General features: G+C 39.3%; 2 protein-coding genes across 2 annotated transcripts in view; one reads left to right on the top strand and one right to left on the bottom strand.

Annotated features, from left to right (window-relative positions):
* TIAL1 (TIA1 cytotoxic granule associated RNA binding protein like 1) overlaps window positions 1-23,995 on the top strand; it is a 264,354-nt gene that overhangs the window by 147,396 nt on the left and 92,963 nt on the right. The gene's annotated exons all lie outside the window — the stretch shown is intronic.
* The window catches only part of INPP5F (inositol polyphosphate-5-phosphatase F), a 39,106-nt gene continuing 26,795 nt past the window's right edge, over window positions 11,685-23,995 (bottom strand). Inside the window, exons 12-20 of the mRNA XM_072339944.1 lie at window positions 23,659-23,779; window positions 21,768-21,896; window positions 20,636-20,753; window positions 19,910-20,108; window positions 19,099-19,170; window positions 18,934-19,007; window positions 17,717-17,845; window positions 16,902-16,989; window positions 11,685-15,357 (exon numbers count right to left, since the gene is read on the bottom strand). Of these exons, the coding sequence (XP_072196045.1) occupies window positions 14,223-15,357; window positions 16,902-16,989; window positions 17,717-17,845; window positions 18,934-19,007; window positions 19,099-19,170; window positions 19,910-20,108; window positions 20,636-20,753; window positions 21,768-21,896; window positions 23,659-23,779 (2,065 nt within the window). The 3' untranslated portion in view covers window positions 11,685-14,222. The remainder of the gene's footprint in view (window positions 15,358-16,901; window positions 16,990-17,716; window positions 17,846-18,933; window positions 19,008-19,098; window positions 19,171-19,909; window positions 20,109-20,635; window positions 20,754-21,767; window positions 21,897-23,658; window positions 23,780-23,995) is intronic.

Genomic DNA, 23,995 nt, shown 5'->3' with positions numbered 1-23,995 from the left:
CGGGGCCGGAGCGTCCTTCCGTGCCGGGAGCGGTGCGGGTCGGGGCGCGGTGCGCTGCGGTGTGCTGCCGTGTGCTGCGGGGCGGCGGCCGGCCGGGCTGTGCCGGGCTGTGTAGGGCCGTCCCGGCTGGGCGATCCGCTTCAGAACTTGGGGTAGAACAAACCCACGTGTGTTTTACGCGGGTGGCGGTGCTGCTGCCGTGCGGTGCTGTGGCAGTAAGGAGGACTGGAGGTGGCACCCGAACCGCGAGCACATGGGTTTGGAGCTGGAGGCAGCCCTTAGAACTGGGGCTCTTCTTCTAGGGCAGAAAGCGGTGCCTCGGCTCCTCCGGTTGCACCTACCCGAGGGTGCTGCTGTGTTTCAGAGCCCTTCGGCGCTGCCCGGCTCGTCTGTTGTTGTCTTAGTTTGCCCGAGGGGCGTGGGATGGGGAGCCCGGCACAATGTGACATTCATAAAGTCGTCTAGAACTCCGCTGTTTGCCCAGAATAGGGATAAACGTTTGAATTGCTTACTGTGTTAGCATGGTGCTGAATGGGAGTCTGTTGTGTGATGCAAATGTTCATGGGAACGTGCCTTGTTTTGTAGCCCAAAATACTCCGAATTCCGAGTGGGAGAGGAAGGTAACTGACTACTTCAAAGAGAAATTAAAGGAAAATAACGCTACGAATTGGGTAAGGCTGTTATTCTCTCTGAGTTTCGCAATGCTTAAGTTACGTTCTTGTACCTCCTAATCATTGCAGCGATTCCTTTTTAAGAAGCTCTTCCTATTTGCGATACGCAATAAGGAACGTTAGGCCTTTGTGGTGTTTATTTACATTTCAGTTGCTCTAATCTGTATGTAAAACCAAGATGCAAATTTCTCGCTGATACTGCAGCAGCCCCTGTCCTTGGCTTCAGTGGCTGCTTTGCCTTGGGCCCCACCTGCTGAGCGCTGCCTGCTGGTGCTGGGATCCAGTAGGTGGCAGGAGCTGACAAACACTGTCATATCTGGAGGCCAGCCCTGTCTGTCTGCAATGAATGTACACAGCAAGTGTTCAAGCTGTTCTTTTTTCGCGTCCTTCTATCGTAATGCTGCGAAATTCAGGTGGGTTGTAGAAATAACTGCTTGGATGTTGGTGTTTGAGGAAAAATAGCCTCTGCTAAAACTTGTAGAAGTCCAGCGAGGAAAAACCATGCTTTAGATTTAATAATAACACATCCACACTTGAGTTCAAATGATGCTTTAGCCTAAAAGGCTGGCAACGATGGCATTGTGGAGCACTGTTATGTGGATTAAAAACAACAGTGCTGCAGGGTTTGAGCCAAGCGAGTTCGCTGTAGGATATACAAGATGATAAGAGAAGGGCGGTGACAGCTTTTTGCAGTGCGGTTTGTTGGTTGTTTTTTTGCTGACTTCACGGTGGTACTTAATGCTTGTATGGCAGCTGGTTAGGAAAGGCTTTCTTTTACAGGTCCCGTCGCTGAATGATGTTCCTGTACATTACCTGAAGCCCAACAGTTTGGTGAAATTTCGCTGTATGGTTCAAGATATGTTTGACCCTGAGTTTTATATGGGTGTCTATGAAACAGTTGACCCAAACACAAATGCACGTGTAAGTGAAACACTGACTTATTACTTCTGTAAATGCTTTGCGTTTTCTTCTCCCTAGCTGTCACATTTCTCATGTTTCAGAGCTAAAGCTATGGAGTCTGGACACTGTCTGGTGGTAGCTTATTATATAGCACCAGTAATAAAACAGTATTTATAATTCTGTTGTGGAATTTAGGGAATCAATATTGCTTTAAAAATATATATCTTTGAATAATTCAATACTAATTCAAATGTAAATCGTTCATGTTCAGGTTGCTGGCACGCAGGGAATGATTGCATTGTTTCTTTCCTTCTTGACAGGTTTTGCATTTTGGTAAATACAGAGATGTGGCTGAATGTGGGGTAAGTTATACAAGTTATGTGCATTTGGGGATGAAGTATTAATTGGAGGGATACTATTTATTAGTGCAGAGTAATTTGGTGCTCACAGGGGGCTCCTGGAGATAAGTTTCTTAAAACTGAGAGTTAATCTCAGGTTGGGACAGCAGAGTATTCCTAATTGCTCGTCTGCTTTTGAAGTTCAGCAGAGTTCAAGCCAATTCTGTTTTAATTAACGTTTGTTTCATTGGGTGGGGTGGGAGAGAAAGCACTCCAGGCTGTGTAGATTCACTGTTTCATGATGCGTAATCCGGCCTGTTTGTTGTGAGTTTTGGCTACATAACGGAATCTGTGAATATTTGGTTTTATACAGCAAGGACACTAATCAGGTTTTTAACGTTGTTATTTCTATTGGTATTCTAGCCACAGCAGGAAATTGATATGAACTCCTCACAAACAGTCACCTTGGAAAGACAGACGTTCTACTGCGTTCCGGTGCCTGGTGAATCAGCATGGGTGAAAGAAATATCTTTTTTTTTCCTCTGAGCTGGTGCTGTGCTATGCAAACATTCATCTCCACTTAATTCGTTAGATGCAAGGAGACAAACGTATGTAATGTTTCTTAGTTTGGGGGTTGTTATTTTGTTTTTCACTTGAAGTGAATTGGGGTCAATAATGATTGGAAGGCTCCTGAAAACTCCTGATAGTTTATATTTGTGCATCTTTAGAAAATGGGAGACTTAATCTGAGCTCTGGGCATTCATTGGTTTTCTTGTGAAACCAAGACACTGCTACATAGTAAGAGTGACAAAAGCACCTGTAGAAACACTTGCAGCGTGTTAGACCGACATCCTTGCAGTGGATGTGTTGCATTTTGTAAAATGATGAGAATTTGATGGTAAATCTGATGACTTGATAGTTCACATTTTGAACTCTGAATGTAAGAGAACTACTTGGTATTGGCATTCGGTGCCAACAACACATGAACATGGTGGTTTTTTGGTGAATAAATGTTTGTTAGGAATTAATTTTGTGGCAATGCTCGTATCAAAATCTTGCAGCAGTGCAAGTTTCTGGTGAACCTGACTAGTGTGAAAATGCACTGAAAGTCATGTCAGCATCGTGCTAACGAAAACACCAGTTTATTAGATGTTGCAAAATTCATTGATTTCTGTAGCACAGCTGGCATCTTACAGGTATGTCAGCATTTTCTATGTATTTCTTGTCTAAGTAGTCCTAATAACTATCAGGTAGCTTTGACAACCAGCATGTGGCCTGAAGAAACTCCTAATGCTTTGTTCAAAATAGGAGAGTTAGCAGAGCTTACTTGCCCTGAATTTTTCCCAGCTGAGTGTGGTGTTGTCCTTAATCCTCACTTTCACGCATATATCAGTGCCAGCCAAGCTCGAGTTAGTCCTTCAACATCCTACACACCAAGTCGCCACAAGAGGAGCTATGAGGAAGATGAGGATATGGAACAACATCCATCTAAACAGAAAGAGCAGCATATGGGTAATGGTCATTACTGATGATTAGATGTTGTAGCATTTTGTCAGGCTTTGCAGAAATTCGACTTCAGAAACCAAAGTATTTGTTTGAATCAGCAGCGTTAATGCAGCCTCTCATAACCAACTTGGTGTTTTTGTATTGTATTTATAAAGAATACCCTCTAGTCTCACCTTTTTCTTTTGTGAGACTAATTCAGTTTCATAAAGGAGGCAGATTAACACCAGTTGCTTTGTAGCGTCAAGGAGAAGGCTGCTAGACCTTCTCACTTGCTGAGGCTTTAAGTGATTGTGTTTAGACGGATGAATTGCAGAGTAGGTTCTCATCGTGTTTCTTTACTGCTGAAAAATCTATAGGTGATTAATGCGACCTGCTTTGTTGATGTCTATTCTCACCTCTGTGATGATTTTTAAACTTGATATGCAGAAATATATTGCTTTTGCAGACCTGTACAATTTAGAAGCATTTAGTTGAAGCATCACGTGTTGAAAATGAGGTGCTTTGGTCATGTTTAGAGTTTTTAAGACACAGATTTTACCCACTCTCCTGTTTATCTTGGTAACATATGTTTGTGATGCTTTGCTATTTTGAGTCAGAATATCCTTTGACAAGGATGCTTTTTTTTGTTTGGCTTCCTGTTAAATCAGTGTAATTCTATGTTGCTTGATGCAGTGAGTTGTTTACTTTGCTTTTCTATTAAAAAGTGTATGAATCCTTTGCTTTCAGGCGGTGGAGGTGATGGTCATGGATGCGTGGAGCCAAAAAGATTAGAAACTGAAGCTTCTGCAGGTCATCATCTTATTTCTCACAACTGTTCTCCTCCTCTTGACCTAAATTTTCCATTGCCAGGGGAGAAAGGACCAGCATGCCTTGTGAAGGTAAGAAAAGCAGAGAGGTGATGAGCATGGTTATGAGGCAGACAACCTGGAGTGGCAGGGGGTGAAAAGTCTGTTACTAACTGCTCAAATGTCTAATAGATACTGACTTCTGGGTACTTGCTTCTAGGATTTGCCCTCTTAAGTGGAAATTTGTGATGGAAAAACAATACAGCAGATATCTCTGTATTGTGCTTGAGATGGTCTTTGATTCTATAGTGTCCTACGTTAACACTACTTCCATCTCTTGGACAGGTATATGAGAACTGGGATACTTTCAAAGTCAATGATGTTCTGGAGGTATATGGTATTTTGTCTGTGGATCCAGTGCTGAGTATAGTGAACAATGAAGAGAGGTAAGGCTTGGGTGGTATGTGGTTCTGAAGGGAAGGACATTCATCTTAATATGCAAGTTGTTTCTGGTTTCACCTTCTGTTTGATGATTACTTGCTTGAAAAAATGCAGTTTTAAACAAAAATAATCTTAGTGACTGATCTAACCCAGATACTACTTATGCCTTGAGCAGTTGTGCTTCCAATAAATTATTTGTGTTAGTGACTTTGTTTATCCTTTTAATAAGTCCAATACGAAGAGTGCAGTACGAGTCCTTTATAGTGCCAGCTTCTTAAAAGTAACTCAGCCTGCTCAGCTGCTTTTGGCTATCATCTCTCTGACAGAAAGCTAATCCTGCACTGACGGATCAGTTGGTGTCATACAGTTATTTATTTGTTTTCTGCATGTCATTCTATCACAAATAAACAACGTGGTGGCATTTTGCAACATCTTGAATGCAAAGAGTCGAAACAAAAGGGCTTTTTGATAAGAAAGACAGTAATCTCAGGGTTGCTGGAGGGGCCTTGAAGAAGTGTAAGAATCCATTATCCTTCTGATGATAATAGAATCCAACCTCCTTTATCAAGCATGCTTTGGTGTTTCTCTGTCATTGGTTATAAATTGTGATCTTTGTATTTGATGTGTATAAAAACCCTACAGGCAGTTCCTGTAGTTTGAATGCAAAGGTTACCGAGTGTCGGGAATAGATGTTGGGAACAGCCATGCTGTGTTCATGCCGTGGTTCCAATGGCATGTGCTCAGGTGGAGAGAAATGTTGGGAGTATATTCAAGTCTGCTTGTGCCTTTTCCTAGGGATAGCTCAACCCTTGATCCTATGGAGTGCATGGACACAGCAGAAGAACAGAGAGTTCACAGTCCTCCATCCTCGTTAGTCCCCAGAATCCATGTGATTTTAGCACATAAATTGCAACACCTTAATCCATTACTGCCTGCTTGCCTTAATGAAGAAGAGAGTAAAACCTGTGAGTATACTTCACTCTACACACACATAAATGCGCGGTTTGCTAGTACACGTGAACAAGTATTTCTTTGCTCAGAGACAAATGCATCAGTATAAGACTTGTATTTAAGTTTTGTTAAAGTAGAGGAGCCATTCAATGCTACACAATGCTTAAAACGTTAGAGTTTGCATTTACATGATGCTTATTTATTGCTTTTTCTGAAGTAAACGTAAGTTACATGAAACATATTTAGCATCTACAAGCTCAAAGACTTTACCAAGCTGTTCAGCTGTAAGATTTCATTTGTGTTTGCTTTCAAATGCAGCAGTGAATTGCTGGAAAACTGTATTTCCAAATTAAGTGTAAGTAAACATATGTGCAACATAAGGGAATCAAAGTGCTGCGAGGATAAGAAAGAACAGTTCTGGTTTTTAAGTAACTGTGTCATTCTTTGTGGCTGACCTGTTAATTTCTTGTTGTTAATTATTCCACGTCAATATCTAATTGATATACTTCACCCCTTCCTTGCATACATTGTATTGGCTGTTTTGAGCTGTGCTGTATGTAAGGGGACTTGTTCCTGTTTCTCATTCGGTGTGACTATATATCTTAGAAATGTGACTCCAAGCATTATAGACTCCTGCAAATGTACTATTTGCATCTATAACATTATCTAATTTAAAACAAAATAAGTATTTCAAAAGAAATGCTGTGCAACTCAAGTTACCCAAAGCCAGTAATTGTTTTGTGGGTAAACAAATGAATGTTTATTTTTCTGCCTTGGAGTAACCACTTTTCTCCATCTGATTGTAAGGGAAAATAAGCTTTATGTAAAGAACAGGGGGGTGAAGAACTGCCCGTTCTGACATTGTTGTCCTCTGCTCTTTTACCAGTTGTTTCTAACTTCATGTCTGAGCTGTCACCAGTTAGAGCAGAGTTGCTTGGGTTCCTCACACATGCCCTCTTGGGGGACAGCTTGGCTGCTGAGTACCTTATATTGCATCTCATCTCTACAGTGTAAGTATTCAGATGTTTGTTAAGAATTTACGTGTTTCTCTTTTTAAGGACATTTCTTTTTTTGGGGTTCTTCACCATTCCATAAACAAACAGCAGAAACAGTACTTACTCCAGCAGTACTTCGTCCAGAGAGTTGTCCTGTCATAGTAGATGTTATTAGCAGATTTCATTCTCTGGAATACCAGAAGGTTTTATTCAAAGGCCAGATTCATCCTTCAAGTGTTGCTTTGAGAGCTGGAAAAAAAAATCTCCTAGATAGAAGTTTAACCAGAGGTATAATATCAGTACATTTGTATGTACGCGCTGTTCTTTCTGGCTGCGAACGCTCTGACACTTGGACTAGAATGTGTTTTTTTTTTTCCTCTTATCACAATAAAATTGAAATTTGTCATGAGATGGCAGAAGATGCACAGTAAGAAAAGGGAGAGGGAGGCTGAGGGCAGGTAAAGGAAATGAACAAGCATAGTAAGTAGAGAAATTGAGCAATAAGAAAGAGAAGTCTCCTTCTCTATTTGCAGTAGAGAAGGAGAACAGAACGTATCACAAGCACTGAAAATGTACTGCTTTTGTGCAATGCTACAAAGCCTTCCAAAGCAGAGTTCAGCCTAATTTAGCTCCATGGACACGGGAGAAGGAACAAAAATGAGACTATTGTTTATGTATATTTTAGTACTGAAATCCTGCTACCTATCAGAGATTGATCACAGGTATCACTCAAATTGAGCCATCTCTCTTATCAAACTGAGTGATATCTCTGATAACTGTGTTAACCAGACACTTCCCTAACCATGTTTCTTGGATTTAGTTATGCAAGACGAGATGTGCTTCCTCTGGGAAAATTCACAGTCAACTTAAGCGGATGTCCAAGGAACAGCATCTTCACAGAGCACATATACCGCATCATCCAGCAGCTCGTCCCAGCAGTAAGGATAACGTTACAGCATTGCAGTGTCTTAGTCGTAAATGTTGGGGTAATTGGCCAAACAAAATAGACTGTAGTTTGATTAAATAAAGTTGCTGATCTCCATCTAAGGGGCAGGTAAAAGTGGAGATATGTCTGTCTTCCAGTTGAAGCCTGTGTTATCCTAGGTGGGTAATACGAATACAGAAAGGAGCCCTATCCTCATTAAACTGACAGACATGCATCTATCTTTTCCACATTTAAGCATTTAGTATTTGGATGTTTGGAATAAAACGTGTTCTATATTGTGGCAGCAAGTTTTATTTTACTTCTTGTGGAGGCTCACAGTTGCAGCTCCTGGTAAAGAAAAGATTACTTAGTAGAGAAGTGAGAGGAGAGGAAATGTGCAATGAGTTCCTTTTCTCATTGCAGTCCTATCGCCTACAAATGACGATTGAAAACATGAACCATTCACGATTCATCCCACGCAAAGACTACACCGCTAATCGCTTAGTCAGTGGAATACTGCAGCTTGCCAGCAACACTTCCCTTGTAATAGATGAGACTCAGCTTGAGCAAGGACAGCTTGACACAAAAGGTAACTTTTTTTCTTCTATATATATTTAAAGATAGTGGTGCTAATTGCAGTCATCCCAGTGACAAATTTCTGTTAAAAAACAGTTGGTGGTTTCCATATTCTATTTCATGGCTTGAACTAGTGTGCTGCTGGTTCTGCTGCCTTCCCAGACAACTTAATGCACGATCTCTTGGTTGTTCTTACTGGAAGTTTCTGCTGTTTTGCTCAGCAGTGCTTGTATTGAGTCAGAACACATAGCTCTACAATGAAAAGTCCAACACCTGCTTTTTTTTTCCCCAAGAGTCCCTTTTTTAAGGAGCACCATCTGTCCCAGACCTCAGATGACCTGTAGTGAAATGAAATGCTGTCTCATTTGGTATGATTGCATCATAGAGTACTCTGGGCAGCATGTCTGATGCTTGATGGGAGAGGCTGCTGGTTTGAATAACTCTTCAGACCACGCTACCTCTGAACCATTACAATGGTTTGGCTTTTCTGTGAGGCAGAGAAGGTGGGGAGAGCATACACTGCCTTATGCTTTATACTGACACTGTATATTTGAAAACCATCCCTTAAAATGCAACTTAAACATGGGGCATACAAAGTTAGCTATTGTTTCATAGAAAAACATTGATGGTTTTGTGGTGTAAGCTGATGTCTAAAGCTCTGTGCGGCATTACAATAATAACCTACATGGAAGAGGAACTTTGTGGTACCTTCTAGAAGCTCAGTAACTGGAGGATGTATAGTGTGGCTATATATGATGTTTCAGTGAAAGACTGATGTCACTGGAAGTTACTATTTTAAAAGAACAGTGCTACCTTTAGGAGTCTGAACTGTGTGATGCTGCAAGACTGCTGGGCCTCCGTATTGAGTGGCTGGTGCTCTGTCCCATTGCAGGTCAAAGATAGGCAGAATTAGCCAGGCTGAGATTTCAGGGAGATCCTTCTGAAAAACAGAACTTCTTTTCAGATTATTACTACTGAAAGTTATTTATTTGCTTCAGAGCATCCTTCACTTGTATTTTTTGGGGGGGTGGAGGGACTGTTAATCTGGCTTTACTCAAGCAACAAAAATTAAGTGAAGAAAACATTTAATAGAACTCTTTTCCTTATTAGTTTCCATATGAAAGCAAAACAACAAACCATGGCATCTAATAATTAAATGCTGCTCATTTAAAGTCAATGGGGGAAAAGATCAGGTTGAAAAGACAGTCGAAGTCAAAGCTGTCAGAGTTTTTCTTGCTTTTCTAGGTGTGCACAATGTGAAAGCGTTGGGTAATCTGATAACTTGGCAGAAAGTGGATTATGACTTCAGTTACCACCAGATGGAATTCCCATGCAATATTAACGTTCTTATCACCTCAGAGGGCCGATCACTCCTACCGGTATGGCAACATCTCTTTGAATTTGGGGAATAATTACTGTTAGTAGCTACTTAAAAACACTGAGCACAGAGTTCCAGGGACAAGCGAAGATACAAGTGAAAACAGGAAGACTGTCCTGTGAGCAGTGGTGTGTATAAAGAGAGTCACCTTTCTTGCTTCTTGGTTGAATACTGATGGCAAGATAGTGACTGAAGTTATCAGTGGGTATCACAACAGTGGGTAGAGTCTGCAGACAGACTGCTACTCTCAAAGCTTTATTGTAAAACAGCTTCAAGAGGGGTTAGGTGTATGAATGAAGAGCAATAGGTCTGGCATTGCCCCTGGAAAAACAGTAACCTGATGTTGTTACGTGTCTCTGACCGCTTGCATTCTGGCTTTATAAACTGAGAAGCTGCACTTGTCTCGAAGGGAAACTGACTTACTGACTAAAAACTTCATGCTGGATTTCACAATAGGAATTGTTAAGTATTTAAAGAAGGAATTGTCTTGCCTGAATTCTGAGACTTTTGCCTCAGAGGTTAAATCTTGGAATAAAAAACCATATGAAAAGGGATGATGTGCTGTTGTATTTTTCAGTCAGATTGCCAAGTCCAGTTACAGCCACAGATAATTCCACCAAACATGGAGGAGTACATGAACAGCCTCCTAACTGCAGTGCTCCCTTCTGTGCTCAACAAGTTTCGAATTTACCTGAGCTTACTGAGACTGCTGGATTACAGCATATCTGATGAAGTGACGAAGGTATGGAAGATTTCACCAACTGATTCTCAGCTCCATCTTCAGATAGAAAGTGCCTTAACGTGTTACTGTAGTTGCTCATTTCTCTCCCAGGCAGTGAATGCTGGAAGTTCTTTAAAAATTAAAAAGAAGCATTTTATTGCCATGGATGTGTGTGCCTTCAAGGGTTTGTGCTCCTGAGTGCTTCACTGTATAGAGGTTGTACGCATCCTGCTTGCTAAAACTCATTTTGAAAGTCATTATATTCAAAGATGAGCTAGCCTGTTTTGATTCAAGCTGACTTCCTGACAACGTTTCTCCTGTAATCAAAGGATAGGTCTGGTGTTTGAAGGCTTATACTGAAGCTCCTTTGTTGCCACTCAGTTGTTTGCTGTGCTGTTTGTAGGCTGTTGAAGAAGACTTTGTAGAAATGCGCAAGAATGACCCTGAGAGCATAACTGCTGACGATCTGCACAGGACTCTGCTTGTAGCAAGGTGGGTAGTGCTGTCAGTTTGAACTGAAGACTTCGTAGCAAGCTGGAGCAAAACTCATTTAATGCTTTAAGGCAGGAGTGTGAGGAATCTTTTAACCTGTGCTTCTGTCAGTTTCTTTACCACTTTATTCTCTGCTTTCCCATCTCTAAGATACTGAAAATTGTTTTTAAGCTGTATTAGTTTACCAAGTGTGAAACCATCAATACGTTCTTCCTTAACTGCTGTTTCTGCTCACCCAGGTTCCTGTCTCTGAGCGCGGGGCAGACAACACTGTCAAGAGAGAGGTGGCTGAGAGCAAAACAACTGGAGGCATTGCGTAAAGCCAGACTTCAGCAGCAGAAGTGTGTTAATGGAAACGAACTTTAATGTTTTGTGGATGTCATGATAATAATTTGTCTAATCCTAAATGGAACCCATACTAAGATTGGGATATTGTTTATACCAGTTTTTTTGTAGATAATTTATACCAAGATATTATGGATATTTACCCTTGCAATCTGAACAAACTATCTCTGTTCAGCCAGCTAAACATATTTTATGGAATTTTTTTGGAGCCTGTTTTGTAATTGAGAATTGGTAACACTGAGCAAATGATTTGATATTAAAGTTTAATACTGAATTTGTGTAAACTCATTTCCTTTAACAATAGGAAAATGTAACCCATTATAGCAGGGTAGGGTCTGCTTGGGAGTAAGCACGGTATAATTCTTGAGTTGTGTAAGTTGAAGGACCAGAGGCTGCTGCTGAGCAGCTTCTGTAGGTTTAACTTGGGCTTTAGGCAGCCAGGGCTCTGCAAGGTGTGTTGTTACCCTCTGAGCAACTTAAATGCTATGAATCGGTGCTAGAGTTGATTCTAGGTAAGACTAAATACTCAATTCTTTTGTGAACTTTGCATTAAGCCTAAGTCACCTTACTTTTTGAGCGAGACAGTGTTAACAGGAAGCTGCTAGTTTATTGCATTTTCTGTTCCAAGCACAATGGTAGCTGCACAGCAGAAGCAACTTGAAATTGTTTTTATTTTGTCTGCAACTTAATGGTTCTCAATTATAAAAGTCTTTTTTTATACACTTTTGACTTCAGCCAGTATTGTTTTTTTTCAGCTTAAAGATGTGTTTATCTAAAACCCCTGGCTCCACCCTGGGGGAAATACAAAAATGCAGCCTGTTAATGATGGTTTTGTTCTGTTACTGTCTCTTCAAGAAAATAAGACAGCTTATAGAAAGAACTGAGCTCCAGTGCCTCACAGCTGCTTCCTGTGTTTTCTGAAGCTGCTAGATAACCTTCACAACAGCAATGAGGGCTAGTGAAATTTTAAGGCTGTGTGCATGGTGTGTACACCTAAAGGAGTGCTGCTCACACCACGGTTTGACAAAGATTTGAAGGGAACATGGAGAAACCCTGCTTTGGCTCCATACTTTGCAATGATGTTTCATAGCTTCCTCTTCATGTCTGCAAAGCATTTAGAAGACGAGCCAAGATGTGGTGAGTTAGCCTCATCAATTTCAGATGTGCTCTTACCTCTGCCCCTTACTATCAGGCCTCCTTGAAACGGAAAGCTATTTCAATATGCTAATATTAATCACACCTTAAGGTGACAGATCCTGAAGGTGCTCAAGGCCAGGTTGGGTGGTGGTTGGCAACCAGGACCCTGTAAGGGTGGTGGAAGCAGATGAGCTTTAAGTTCTTCCCCAAGCCCCTCTGCTTGTTTGAAGTCACTATGCAAATATTTCTATGGCTCAGTTTGTCTCTCCTACCAAGATAATGACAAAATTTATTCCAGCTACTGTAGCTGTGTAGAAATTCTCCCATGTCTTGTTCTCAACAGGTTTTTAGGAGCATCTTCACAGATGTATCTATGACTTTTTCCCTTCAGGCTAATCTTCTAGCACTGCAACTCCAGGAGAAAATGCCAGATAAAGAAGGGTCAAAGCAACCTCCCCCCTCCTTTGAAACTTAATAATTCCAGACTTTTATAGCAGCATATACCTTGATAACATGCCAGAAAGCATCTTTTTCTTCTATTTTTTTTTATTAAAATATCTCATATATATTGCTTACATTAAAATACAGCAGTAGTTTAATTTTAAATAGAGCCACAAGTATAGACACTCAAAAAGTCCCAAACCCACATCACTTCAGTAAAATAAATAAATAAGGTTTCAGACTATCAGGATTAGATGAAGAACAGACAATGATTTCAGATAAACAAGTCCTAAGACACTGTACTTGCCTACCCATGACACTACTTTTAAAAACACCACGTGCAGCCTATCTACAGTACATGTACTAGAACAGAGAGGCACTGGCTCTATAACAGTGGTTAGAGTAGGTAGAGTTAGAGTAGGTAGAGTTACAAACCACAGCGTAGCAACATCTGCTTTTGGATAATGTCCTACACTAGGATGGCAGTGCAAGGCATTTCTGGAAGAGAATCATCTTTTGACACATACATGTGCTGTTTGTTTGTTTTTAAACCTGGTTCCTGGCATGAGCGTAAGGTTAGCCTTATTCTGCAAGTATGCAAAGCTTGAGCTGGTAATGGATTTGGTTTTGATCAGATAAAGACAACTATGCTCTGATGTCAACACTGACTTTATGAAATGCTACACTTGCCTTCTGTTTTACAAGCTAGTTAGATCTTTGCATCTGGATAGTTAGGATATACTAGGAAAGTGACAGCACAAGAGAGGGGGGTGGTCACAATGCTTGAAGGTCAGGTATCTGGCTGGTCTCGTGTTACACTAGCTCAATATTTGAGCATATTGCCACCATCTAGAGCTTGGAGGAAGGGCACAGAACAGCTTCAGTCTAGAAAATAACATATCAGAGAATTCACACCTCACTTCCCTTCACCTCAAATCTACAAGATAAATTTGCACTGTGGGATTGTGGGTATTTCAGATTGTATCGGGATATCACATCTTTACTGAAAGTGGCCCAGGTAGTGTGGAAAGAAAAGAACAGCAAGAAGTCTTAATTTCTGGTTAACGCAATTAAATACCAAAAGAAAGCACATCGATTCCCATTGTAGAGGCACAATTCATAGAAAATTGCATCTAAAACTTCAATGGAAACAAGTAAAAATACTAGTCCAAAAATAAATAACGTGTAATCTAAAGAAGTTATTTTGCTGGTGCAGTGCAAGGTAAGTAAGGTCACAGAAGTGCAGTATAATAACCATTTTAGTATAAATATTCTCTACGTAAGTCAGAAGAGCTACAAAATTAATCCCAAAAAAAACCACCTGTGCAATAAATTGAAGATAAACAGCATGCTTACTAAGTCCCAGTGTCTAAACTACCTGTTCAAACATGATTTACACTTCTTTTGTCTCAGCTGCCCAAGGGAATTCTGAAGCCAGAACCAAATTCATTTACATCTCTCACACTTACTGTAAACAAGAAATCCATATTTTTGATCCCATTATTCATTAGCAGTTAATGCTACAGTGAACTCAAATAGAGGGTTCTTGGTTTGTTGTTTTTTTGTCATTAAAGTATTGGTATATTAAAAGCCACAACAAGGAGAACACTCCATTAACAACTAAATTTGAATGATTCGCGTCTGGCACTGTGTAAACATTTCTCTCAGTTCTTTTTGTTTGATTTCGTTTAGAGCTTCTGATTCTGCAGGGCTCTTCTGGACCTTTGCCACAGCAAAATTAATCCCTTGAGTCAATCCCGCTTGTGTGATGTTAGCAACCTGGACCATGGAACTGCGGATTTTAGCAAAAGGAGATACAGCTCTGCTGCTGCCACTGTCAGCTGGGGAAGGAGTTGTGTGGAGTCCCGTCTCAAGGATACCAGAAGCAGATCCTGGGCTTCTGTGAGATTTAGTAAAGTCAGTCCCATCGACAGCTAAGAGCTGAGGATTTGGCTCAGAAGATTGTACATCCAGCTTGGATGGCCTGGAAGGAATGCCTCTGATAGCTTCAGTCTTGTTTTCTGCTTTCTTACACATGCTATTGCTGGTTTCATTTGTTATATGATGTGGCTCCTCAGAGCAAGTCTCTGCCTCCAAAGCATCTGACACTTTATTCTGAGCATCCTGTACAAACCTCTGGCAGTACACATCAATAGGTTTAGCAAATTCCACGTCCGCATTGTCAGCAGAAGGTATGGGTACATCTTCACAGTCAGACTGGTTAGGCTGAGTGACGTGAATCTCAGATGGAACATGAATGCTGATGTTCATATCAGTGCTGCTAATGGACTGGGACCGACTGCCCAGCCGTGGAGCTGAGGCAATGATACCACAACTAGGCAGCACATAATCTATCTGCCCTATGTTCTCTAGAGAGTCAGTTAACTGGTTGTCCTCATCAGATTTAGAATTAGTCAGAAAATCATCTGAGTGGAAAGAATCATTATCTGACATTTCCGTATCAGATTCAGCATGGACTTTAGTATCTACTGCTGGATTCTCTAAAGTTTCAAGGCTACTGTCTGATTTCCAAAGATTAACTTTCAAATTAGGCTTTAAAAAATTAACTTTCACTTCAGGCTTGGTGAAGCTGCCTAACTTGCGAAGATTGCTGATGTTTACGTTGGATTTGGTTTGTTTCACTTTTTGATTGAGAGATGAAAACTTGCTGAGTAAGTAATTCTTGCCTTGTGCCAGGGAGCCTCTGTTCTGAGAGCGAATGCCAATGATGTCTTCGTGAGGTTTGCTGCTCTTCCTGGAAGAAAAATCGATCTCTAGTGTCCAACAAAGAGCATTTCATCTATAAACACCAAGTATTCACCATTTTCCAGCCTATTTCCATAGAGATCGGCACTTTAGAAAATGCATTCTTTTCCATACATAAACCATACCCACATAAACGCATTAAAAACAACAAAAACAAAGGTGTGACAGAATGGCAGCCAAGCAAGTAAAAAATATTTTAGCAAGCAAGCAAGCAAATATTTGATGTTCCAGATGAAACTGATTTGATGTCTGTGTCCTTACAATTTCTACTGTTTCTGATGCAGTCTATATTGAGATTTAGGGAGAAAATAAAATAAGAATCACTATTTAGGGCCTGTAAGTAAAATTTTCTTGCTTCTTTTTCCAGCTGAGCAGAAACTGAAACAATAGCCCAGTAATCAGATGCATAAGAAAGTTACTGAGATGCAATGCTCTGATGTTTTTTGCTTGACAATTTACGGATATGGTACACAACACGTTTTCTAGCTCATGCAGTTCAAACTGGAATGAAGTAGTAAGATGCGTTAAATATCAATTAGCCATCTTCTTGTTTCTACTCCACTGCTCTTTTTAAATGATTTCTAACACCTCACCAGTATTTGGAGATATGGATTGCTTTTAAGTTGATTATAGCTCATTAGACAAATTAACTAAAAGAAGTACTTTAGAACTGTCCTTTCAGTGAGCTTGCAAAAATGAAAACTTATGTGCTATTCTGATTAATGCTCAGGTGTTCATTAGTTCAAATTCCAGCCGCCCCAGAAAACAAGCTATTAACTAACGCACAAAAGTCTGTATTGCTTGGGAAGTGAACTACATCCTTCATGTTTGCTTTTAAAACTTCATACCACAATTCTTGCATTTATCTGTTTCTAGGCCATACAGTGTAGAAGCTTTATTTCTTGTAATAAGAACAAAAATGAAGCCTTGGACACCTCACATTCACTCAGACTTCGTACTTGCATCACTACATTCTGGTGTATAAGACATTAGCAGTTTTTTCTCTTCCATTTTTGTTGGTTCATAAAGAAATGTAAATTCTAAGAACACCAGCTCTGCACTGAGAATTACTGTCCAATAATCCAAGACATTCTTGAGAGTTAAATATCACCTCATCTTCTACCAATGCTCTTCATGCAAGACCAAAAATAACACCTGGGTTCGCTTAATGCTTCACTGGAATTAATCTGAAAGTATTTTTCTTTTCCTAATTACAGAACTAGTGAAACAGACATCAATTCAGCTAGGAATTGAAGTTCAGACTAATCACAAAGTACCCAATTTGTAGTATGTTACTTACATTTGATTGCACATACTCTATGTAGTCACAGATATACAAAACACTATTCTTGCTCGTACTTTTAAGCAAGCATCTCTAGATAGTGACCACTGAAAGCACCATAACAAATTAATTTCTAGCACAGTTGCCAGAAACAGGATTGTTTCTTTTAGGTATCATGCATTACCATGTACTTTTAGCCATTGAGAAGACAGCAAAACTGGGACAAAGATTTGCATGATTAAAGCACTCACCTCTCTAGCTTTTTCTCAATAATAGGCACATCTAATCCCATTGCTTGCTTCGTGATGCGCAGCATTTCTGCAATGCACTGAAGAGTGTCTGAAATCCAATTAGCAGCCTGTCAGACTTAAAAACTTGACGTCTCAACATCCCAACATCTGAAATTGGACTTCTTTTTGGTAACTTAATTAAGATTGGGTATTTTCCCCCCTATTCTTTAGAGTAGTTACACTCAAGTTGCAACTGATTTAAAGCTTACAAATAAGCTTAAAGAAACAACAGACACTCCTTAAGCCCTAGATACTGGGTGATGGGTGTAAGTGAATCACTGCCACGATACATTTGCAGAAGGAACACCTACAATTACATTTAGTCTAAATCCTTCTTGATTAAACTTAGTGCTTCAGGTAAAGAGTAATGGTTTCCCCTATTAGTGTTTCTTTTATTCAGTTAAACAAGAAGCAAGAACATTTCTAGACGTTGCTTTCACTAACTAAACAAATTTCTTATCTCATTAGGAGCCAATATGAAGTCTGTTCTATCAATGTCTACATCGTCATTACTCCAAAACTGGAATGTCTTCATTCTAGATGGAAGTATTGCTTTAAAACCACATCTGAAGATTATTTTTCTCTGTTAGAACAGTAACAGTTCAGTGTACACACAGGACATATAGGTTTCTTCCCCCACCCCACAGCAGCAGAGTTAGTTATATTAAAAGTTATACACTATAAGAGATTGTAACAGCTACGGAAAAGGTTTTCTAGAGGAAAGCTGGTATAACTAACACGCTTTCACATATAAAGCTTTTACACAAGAAACAAACCTTTTCCATCCTCATCTGGGTTGCGTACCACAGCTCGAAGGGTGTGAAAATATCCACTCATGTCCTTGTACTTGTAGTGTAGCCTCATGCATGAGAACTTAGGTTTGCCAAAGAGAGTAGGCTCAGGCCCTGAGAAAAAACATGGAACAATGAAAAAGATATTGTGGAGACTATACCTAAAAATGTAAGAAAACAGCTTCATGTTCTATTTAAATAATATAGGCATTTTAAATGAAAGGTTTTCCACAATAACTAAGTTACCAATTACTTTCAGAGAGCAACTGGACTTAAGCACACATAATCCAGCCTGACTGTTTATTATAGACCATCCTCTCAGATAAGAGAAAAATTCTGCATCTATTACACCCTATGTCCTAGGAAATGTTTCTGAGAAGATTAAAGAGAAGAAGTTATGTATTCACCAGTAATATAAGTTTCATGATTTAAACCAAGTACTTCAACTTTTCAATGCACTTCAAAGGTATCTATATCACTGAACAGCTGGAGTTGTTATGTGTTTTCAGTAAGGTATTAGATCCTGCTGATTCAACTTTAATTGGTAAATCAAGGTGTTTCCTGTACTGTGGAAATCCACAAGTGAGGCAGACGTTTTTCTTTAGGAACTCTACATGCATAGTGAGAGTTACAGCAAGGAGGTGATAAAATCATGAGGTATTCTGCAATGGATGATTTAGCTTCATTAACAGAGCAAGGGGGGCAACAATAGAAGTTAATCAATATAAAACAATTCCAAAATAGCATATTCTTTATCAGACCTTAATAAAGAAGAACAAACTTAAAAAAAGCTATGAAACAGATCTAAAACACAACTGAGAAACAACCGCTGTATTTGGATCAAATAAAGAGGTCCACCAGAATTTGATTAATCTGTTACTGACATTTGAGGAGAGATTCATTTTCGTTTGAATTGATGATTTTGGTGCTTTGGTATTTTTTGGAAGAGTTTGAGAGTGCAGTTTTGTTGTTGCTTTGGAGCCCTTCCAGTGATCAAAGCTTTGATTTCAAGCAGGACCAGAAGACAAGATTGTGAAAGAACTCTGGTGTCTTGTCAGCAAGACAGCAATTGTCTAGGACACACTACAGAGGATGCCACATGTGAAGGCTTGCTGTTTCTATTCAGAGCAGACTACAGATGCATTCACTGGGCAAGCTATTGTTAAAAGCATTCAAGAAATATGTGCATTATGTATTCTTACCTATTTCTATTTTTTCCAGTGCTTCAAGGCTTAGCCTTTGGTACTGATTCACCTTGTCAATTTCATCATCATAACTAGAAAAAAGAATCAGAGTTTAAAACTTACTAATCTGAAATAAAGCTAGTAAAAGTAAGCTACACAAAGTAAGAGAAGCTGGTAACTTACTAGGCCACGTAGTAGGCAGAATTAGAAAGTAACAGCAGAACATCCACATCTTTATGAGTGGCATCTATGAGACTGAGGAAGGAGGAAAAGAAAAAAGAAATCATTTTCCTTTCACAGATGTAACAAATCCACAGCATTTTTCAGGGACCTTCTTTGACAATGGCCCCTTGTACCTGGAAGTACATAGCAGCTCAAATAGGTCAGTACCAGGTCCAAAAAATAAACTCTCACAAGCTCCTAAAATGGTAACAGACTAAGAGAAAAAGAATTCAGGCAATCCAAGTGATGAGTCTATGTGCACCTTTGCTATTTTGGATGTTACTGTTTAGTTTGCAGAAGATCTGACTATTGTTTACATATTAGCATACTCTGACCTTGACAAGGAAACTAATCAATGAAATTAGAATTTATGCTCACTATCACCATGAAGAGCCACCCATTCATTACACAAAAACTTAACTTGATCCAATATGGGTTTGAAGTCAAGTTATACTTCCTCTACAAAGCAATAAGGAAATCCAGATCAAGAACTGGAACTAAGGGGAGTTAAAAGTCCTGCCTATCACATTTTCCACATATAGCCAGATGAGTTTTCAAAAAAACTCAAGCACTCACCATTTTTATGGCATCTGAGATAAAACACAATGTTTGTGAGACCTTTACTATTCCAACTACTCAACCGTAGTTCACAGCTGAACACCTGCATGTGTTTAATATACCAGTTATCAAAGTTATATAACTTGTCAGAAGTAATTAACAGAAGATGTAATAGCAGCTGGTCAGTTATGACTGGTCAGTTTATTCAACAAACCTTGGGTCACAATCAATAAGTGCCCATCCTCCATGGAATTTTTCATCATCTGGTAAGAGCATTTTCATGTAGCTCTGCAGCAGCTGACTGATCAATTCCTGATGGCTTCTCAGATTCTCTTTGTGTAGGGCTTCATGCTCTTTCTCTTTTGTAAATATGGAGTAGAGATCCTCTGTTACAGGGATACCCTGCATCAAGTCTAGATTTAACGACACAAGATATCAATAAGAAGGTGCCAACAGTTAAGCGATATACAACAGTAGTCTGTGAAATGCTTTTTCAATTCCTCAAGTGGTTCTTAAAATAGTGAGCTGTAACCTTTTTTGCTGACAGAAGACAAAATTATACCTATAGTGTTCTCAATTCTGGCAACATTCTGTTCAGAAAGATTAACTAACCATTTTTCAAGTATCTGTAACTATGAAAGCTTTTCTACATAAACATGAACCTTCCTTTGTCTAAGAGATGTCACAAGAGAATTAATGCTAAATTTAAGTTAGGAAGAAATTTCATAGTGGTCTATCCTGCATATAATTCCACTGAACTGAGTTGTGTTTAATGTCCAAACGCTTGTTTCATTTGGTGTCCACTGCACAGAAATGAGTGAGATAATACACACACACACACCAGAGGCACATAGAAAAAGCAGTCAAAGATAAAGCCAAGGTAATTCTGAACAGTCTTAAGCACAATGATTTAGCTTAACTGAAGAAGTTTTATCCTTACCTATGACTGCTTGCCTATAAGCATCCCTGAAACGATTCAAGTAATATCTGTTTGCAGAATTTACTCCATCCTTCATTACTCCTGCCAGCTTTCTTTCACCAGTCCTTGTGAAGTCACCCTTCAAGTTACAAGAACATGCAAGTCATGCACACACACAACTTGGAAGCAGCAGTCTTAGCTGAAAAGCTTTGTGAACAAATGACAGCTCAGAATTAACACTCAAATCACTATTGCCACATACAAGTTGAAAATAAACGATCTTAGAAAAGCAAAATATTTCTTGTGGCATCATTTGACTCTTCAGAGAACCTTACACTTTCAACAAATAGAATTCTGTGTATAATTGTAATGAAACACTAATCAGATAAACAGAAAAGCTAAAAATTTATGTATATAAATCAAGTTCTGTGTTTCAGAGTTAAAGCCAAACACTAGTAATAAGACAAGAGCGTTGGGCTGATTTTGATTGCAGTTAAAAGACTGGTGTAACAAGTAAATCAAAGTTTAGTAGAGAGATTTAAAAGCCAATTATTAAGCTTAAAGCATTCCTCCTGCATAGATCTTCTCCAGAATCAGATACCAGGAATTGTTCCACCAGAACACACAGGAAGTAGCTTCGGTCCTATGTCTATGGTTTTTTCTAAACCACTAAAAGCACAAGGAGTGAACAGGAAGGGACTTCATGCCCAATTCTTATCATGTTAGGTTGTACTGTAACTAATTCAGTAAACCTGTGAAGCAATAACTAAATTAGTATTACACTACTATCTACTTAGCCCAATATCAAGTCCCTCAGAGCACTTCTGAAGTACCTCAGCCAAGCTTAAACGTACTCTACCTCTGCTTACAGAGAAGTATTGCTTATTATAATCTTAAACTCTTAGCTCACCTAAGAGCAATGCATCCAGACATCAAACTAACAGAACAAAGTTAACTAGAGCCAGCAGTTCCACAAGACACCAGGACACTCAAGTCTTCCTTAGTTTTAGTACAAAATGTTCTGTTAAAAGGCCACAGTCTCCACCAGGAAAACAGAGTAGGTGGCTAATTCATCTTCCATAAGACAGTTTTTCATTGGAGGTAAACGTAGCACACTGCTCAATAACAAAATAGGTAACACATGGCCCTTTACCTTCAAGGCTGCTGTGCCAGCATACTGCCGGCTTATGGCATCTCCGTTGTTTGCCCATATTATCTGGTAGATTCTATTGCATTTCACTGGCAAAGGCTGTTCTGGTGGCATCACACCCAGTTTTTTGAGCTGGAATTTAACATACTTGTTAATATAAGCTTCTAGATAAACTCATTCACAGTATCAGAGCTTGAATAAAGAAAGAAAACACTTAAGCATTTTAATACTAAATTTTATATGGTCTGAATAAGAAGCCCAGTCTGCTGATTTCTCAGGTTAATCCCCTGTTAATGATGAATTACTGATTCATCGTGAAACATTATAAAAGAAGAATCACTGGAAACAGTGGCAATATATTAAACACAGACGTAAACCACTGGAGAAAGACAAGAAGATTACTCAGGATATGGAGAAATTCTTCTTACGGAAAATATCACGAGAACATGACCTGTTATCCATGTTAAAGTTCTAACAGGCTAAACAAGCTAATTACTTTTATTGCAAAGGAACTCATAAAGTCAAAGGTCTGGAAATAAAGTAGAATCTCTTTCCAGTTGTAAGAAAAGAAGCGTGCCATGAAGATTTGATCTTTTTCTTGTAGACACTAAAGCCAGTATAGTCACCCCATCTTCAGACTCACTTCTTCCCCAGAAGAGAACTTTAATAGCAATTTGGTATGTTGTGCTTATAATAAAGGCTTGTGCATTCTGGACTGTTAGTGCTCAACACTGATACTGAAGGCCTGATACATTCCTCTTCAGAATGCCCAGTACTTACAGGTTTTCCCAGATAAGTCCCAGCTATAATAAAAACCGAAGTGTTTTTCTCCACATATTAAATTGGTAAAGCTTTAGAGTTTTCCATTCTGAAAATAATGTTATATGCAACTGCAGCAGACACTGAATTTTAGACCACTGTAGTGATAACCTGTCAAACCTCAATTTACAACTTATAATTAAAAATGCCCAAGTATGTTTGCAGCTTAGGCGAAAATTGATACAAGGCTATTCATTTACTTTGCAAACCCTATTAAGTTCCCAGTTGACATAAAGCTAATCCTACAGTTCCTGGAAAACATAAAGGAAAGACGTGTTTAATTCTCTATTTAGAAAGATATTCTTTGAATTTGCACCGGTAATGTACATCGAAACCTGTTTATGATCTGCAAACAGCAACTGCCAGATAAAAGAGTTAAAGCCATTCAATCTTCAATCCTTAAGAAAGGCTCACCACATCTTCTGTCTCTCACTTCAGGTATAGCCAGATTTGTTCATTTTAGGTTGGGGAAATAACGGAAGCTTCTATGTTACGAGTATTATTACGTCCTGGAGAGAGCAGAGAATCAAACTGTCTGGGACACTAACATCATGAACTAGCTGTTCCTCTACACAGAAGAGACATGTCCTTGCATGCTATACCATATTCCATTTCATGGTGGCTAAAATTAGCATCCAACTTCTACTTGAGTTCTAGTCCTTAAACATCTCATTTAGGAGACTGTTTTTTAACAAAAACAACTTTAGGTTACTGCACATTTGAAACTGAAATGACTAAATCCAAACAAAAGAATCATCAAGATGTGGACAGTCCCTCCCTCTCTGAAGAAAGTGTTTGCATTACTGTTTTCAAACAATTTTAAGTTATGTCAGCAGCTTCATGGCTCTGCAAGCAGTTTGCAAAGACCCTTTCTAGCAGATGATAATTTAGCATTATTCAGTAACAAAGATTGCACAGAACTGCAGGGTTGGAAGGGACCTCAAGAGATCAAGTCCAAGCCTCCTACTAAGCAAGCATCCTACAGTAGGTCACATAAGTAGGCGTGATTTCCCTGTGAATAGTAGTAAAACTTTGAGGAACTCAATACTTTAAAAATGACACTATATATACATGCCTGCTGTTCCATGACCACTCTGGCAATAGCAGCCTGCACTACATTGGTTCGATCCAGACAGTCCATGCAGTTAACTCGAAAAATTCCTTCCTGTTTACAAATCACACCAGCTTGATCAACCCTTTCAAGATAAAAACAATAAAATGGAGTGAAAGCAGTGTAGTTTATCAGCCCCTACAGACACAGAAAATTTTACGCATGAAACACAGTTTGATTTCACTCAGCATCACACCATGCGATGCTCAGTATTAACTACCATTGTTTTCACTTACTTGAGAACACATTGTTTACAACAGTAGAGCTGTAGCACTAGGGTTAATGGGTCAAATATAAAGTG

This window comes from Excalfactoria chinensis, chromosome 6 (assembly GCF_039878825.1).
Source record: "Excalfactoria chinensis isolate bCotChi1 chromosome 6, bCotChi1.hap2, whole genome shotgun sequence".
Classification (NCBI taxonomy): domain Eukaryota; kingdom Metazoa; phylum Chordata; class Aves; order Galliformes; family Phasianidae; genus Excalfactoria; species Excalfactoria chinensis.
Note: the sequence above shows the minus strand (reverse complement) of the source record. Positions and strands in the feature narration are given on the sequence as shown.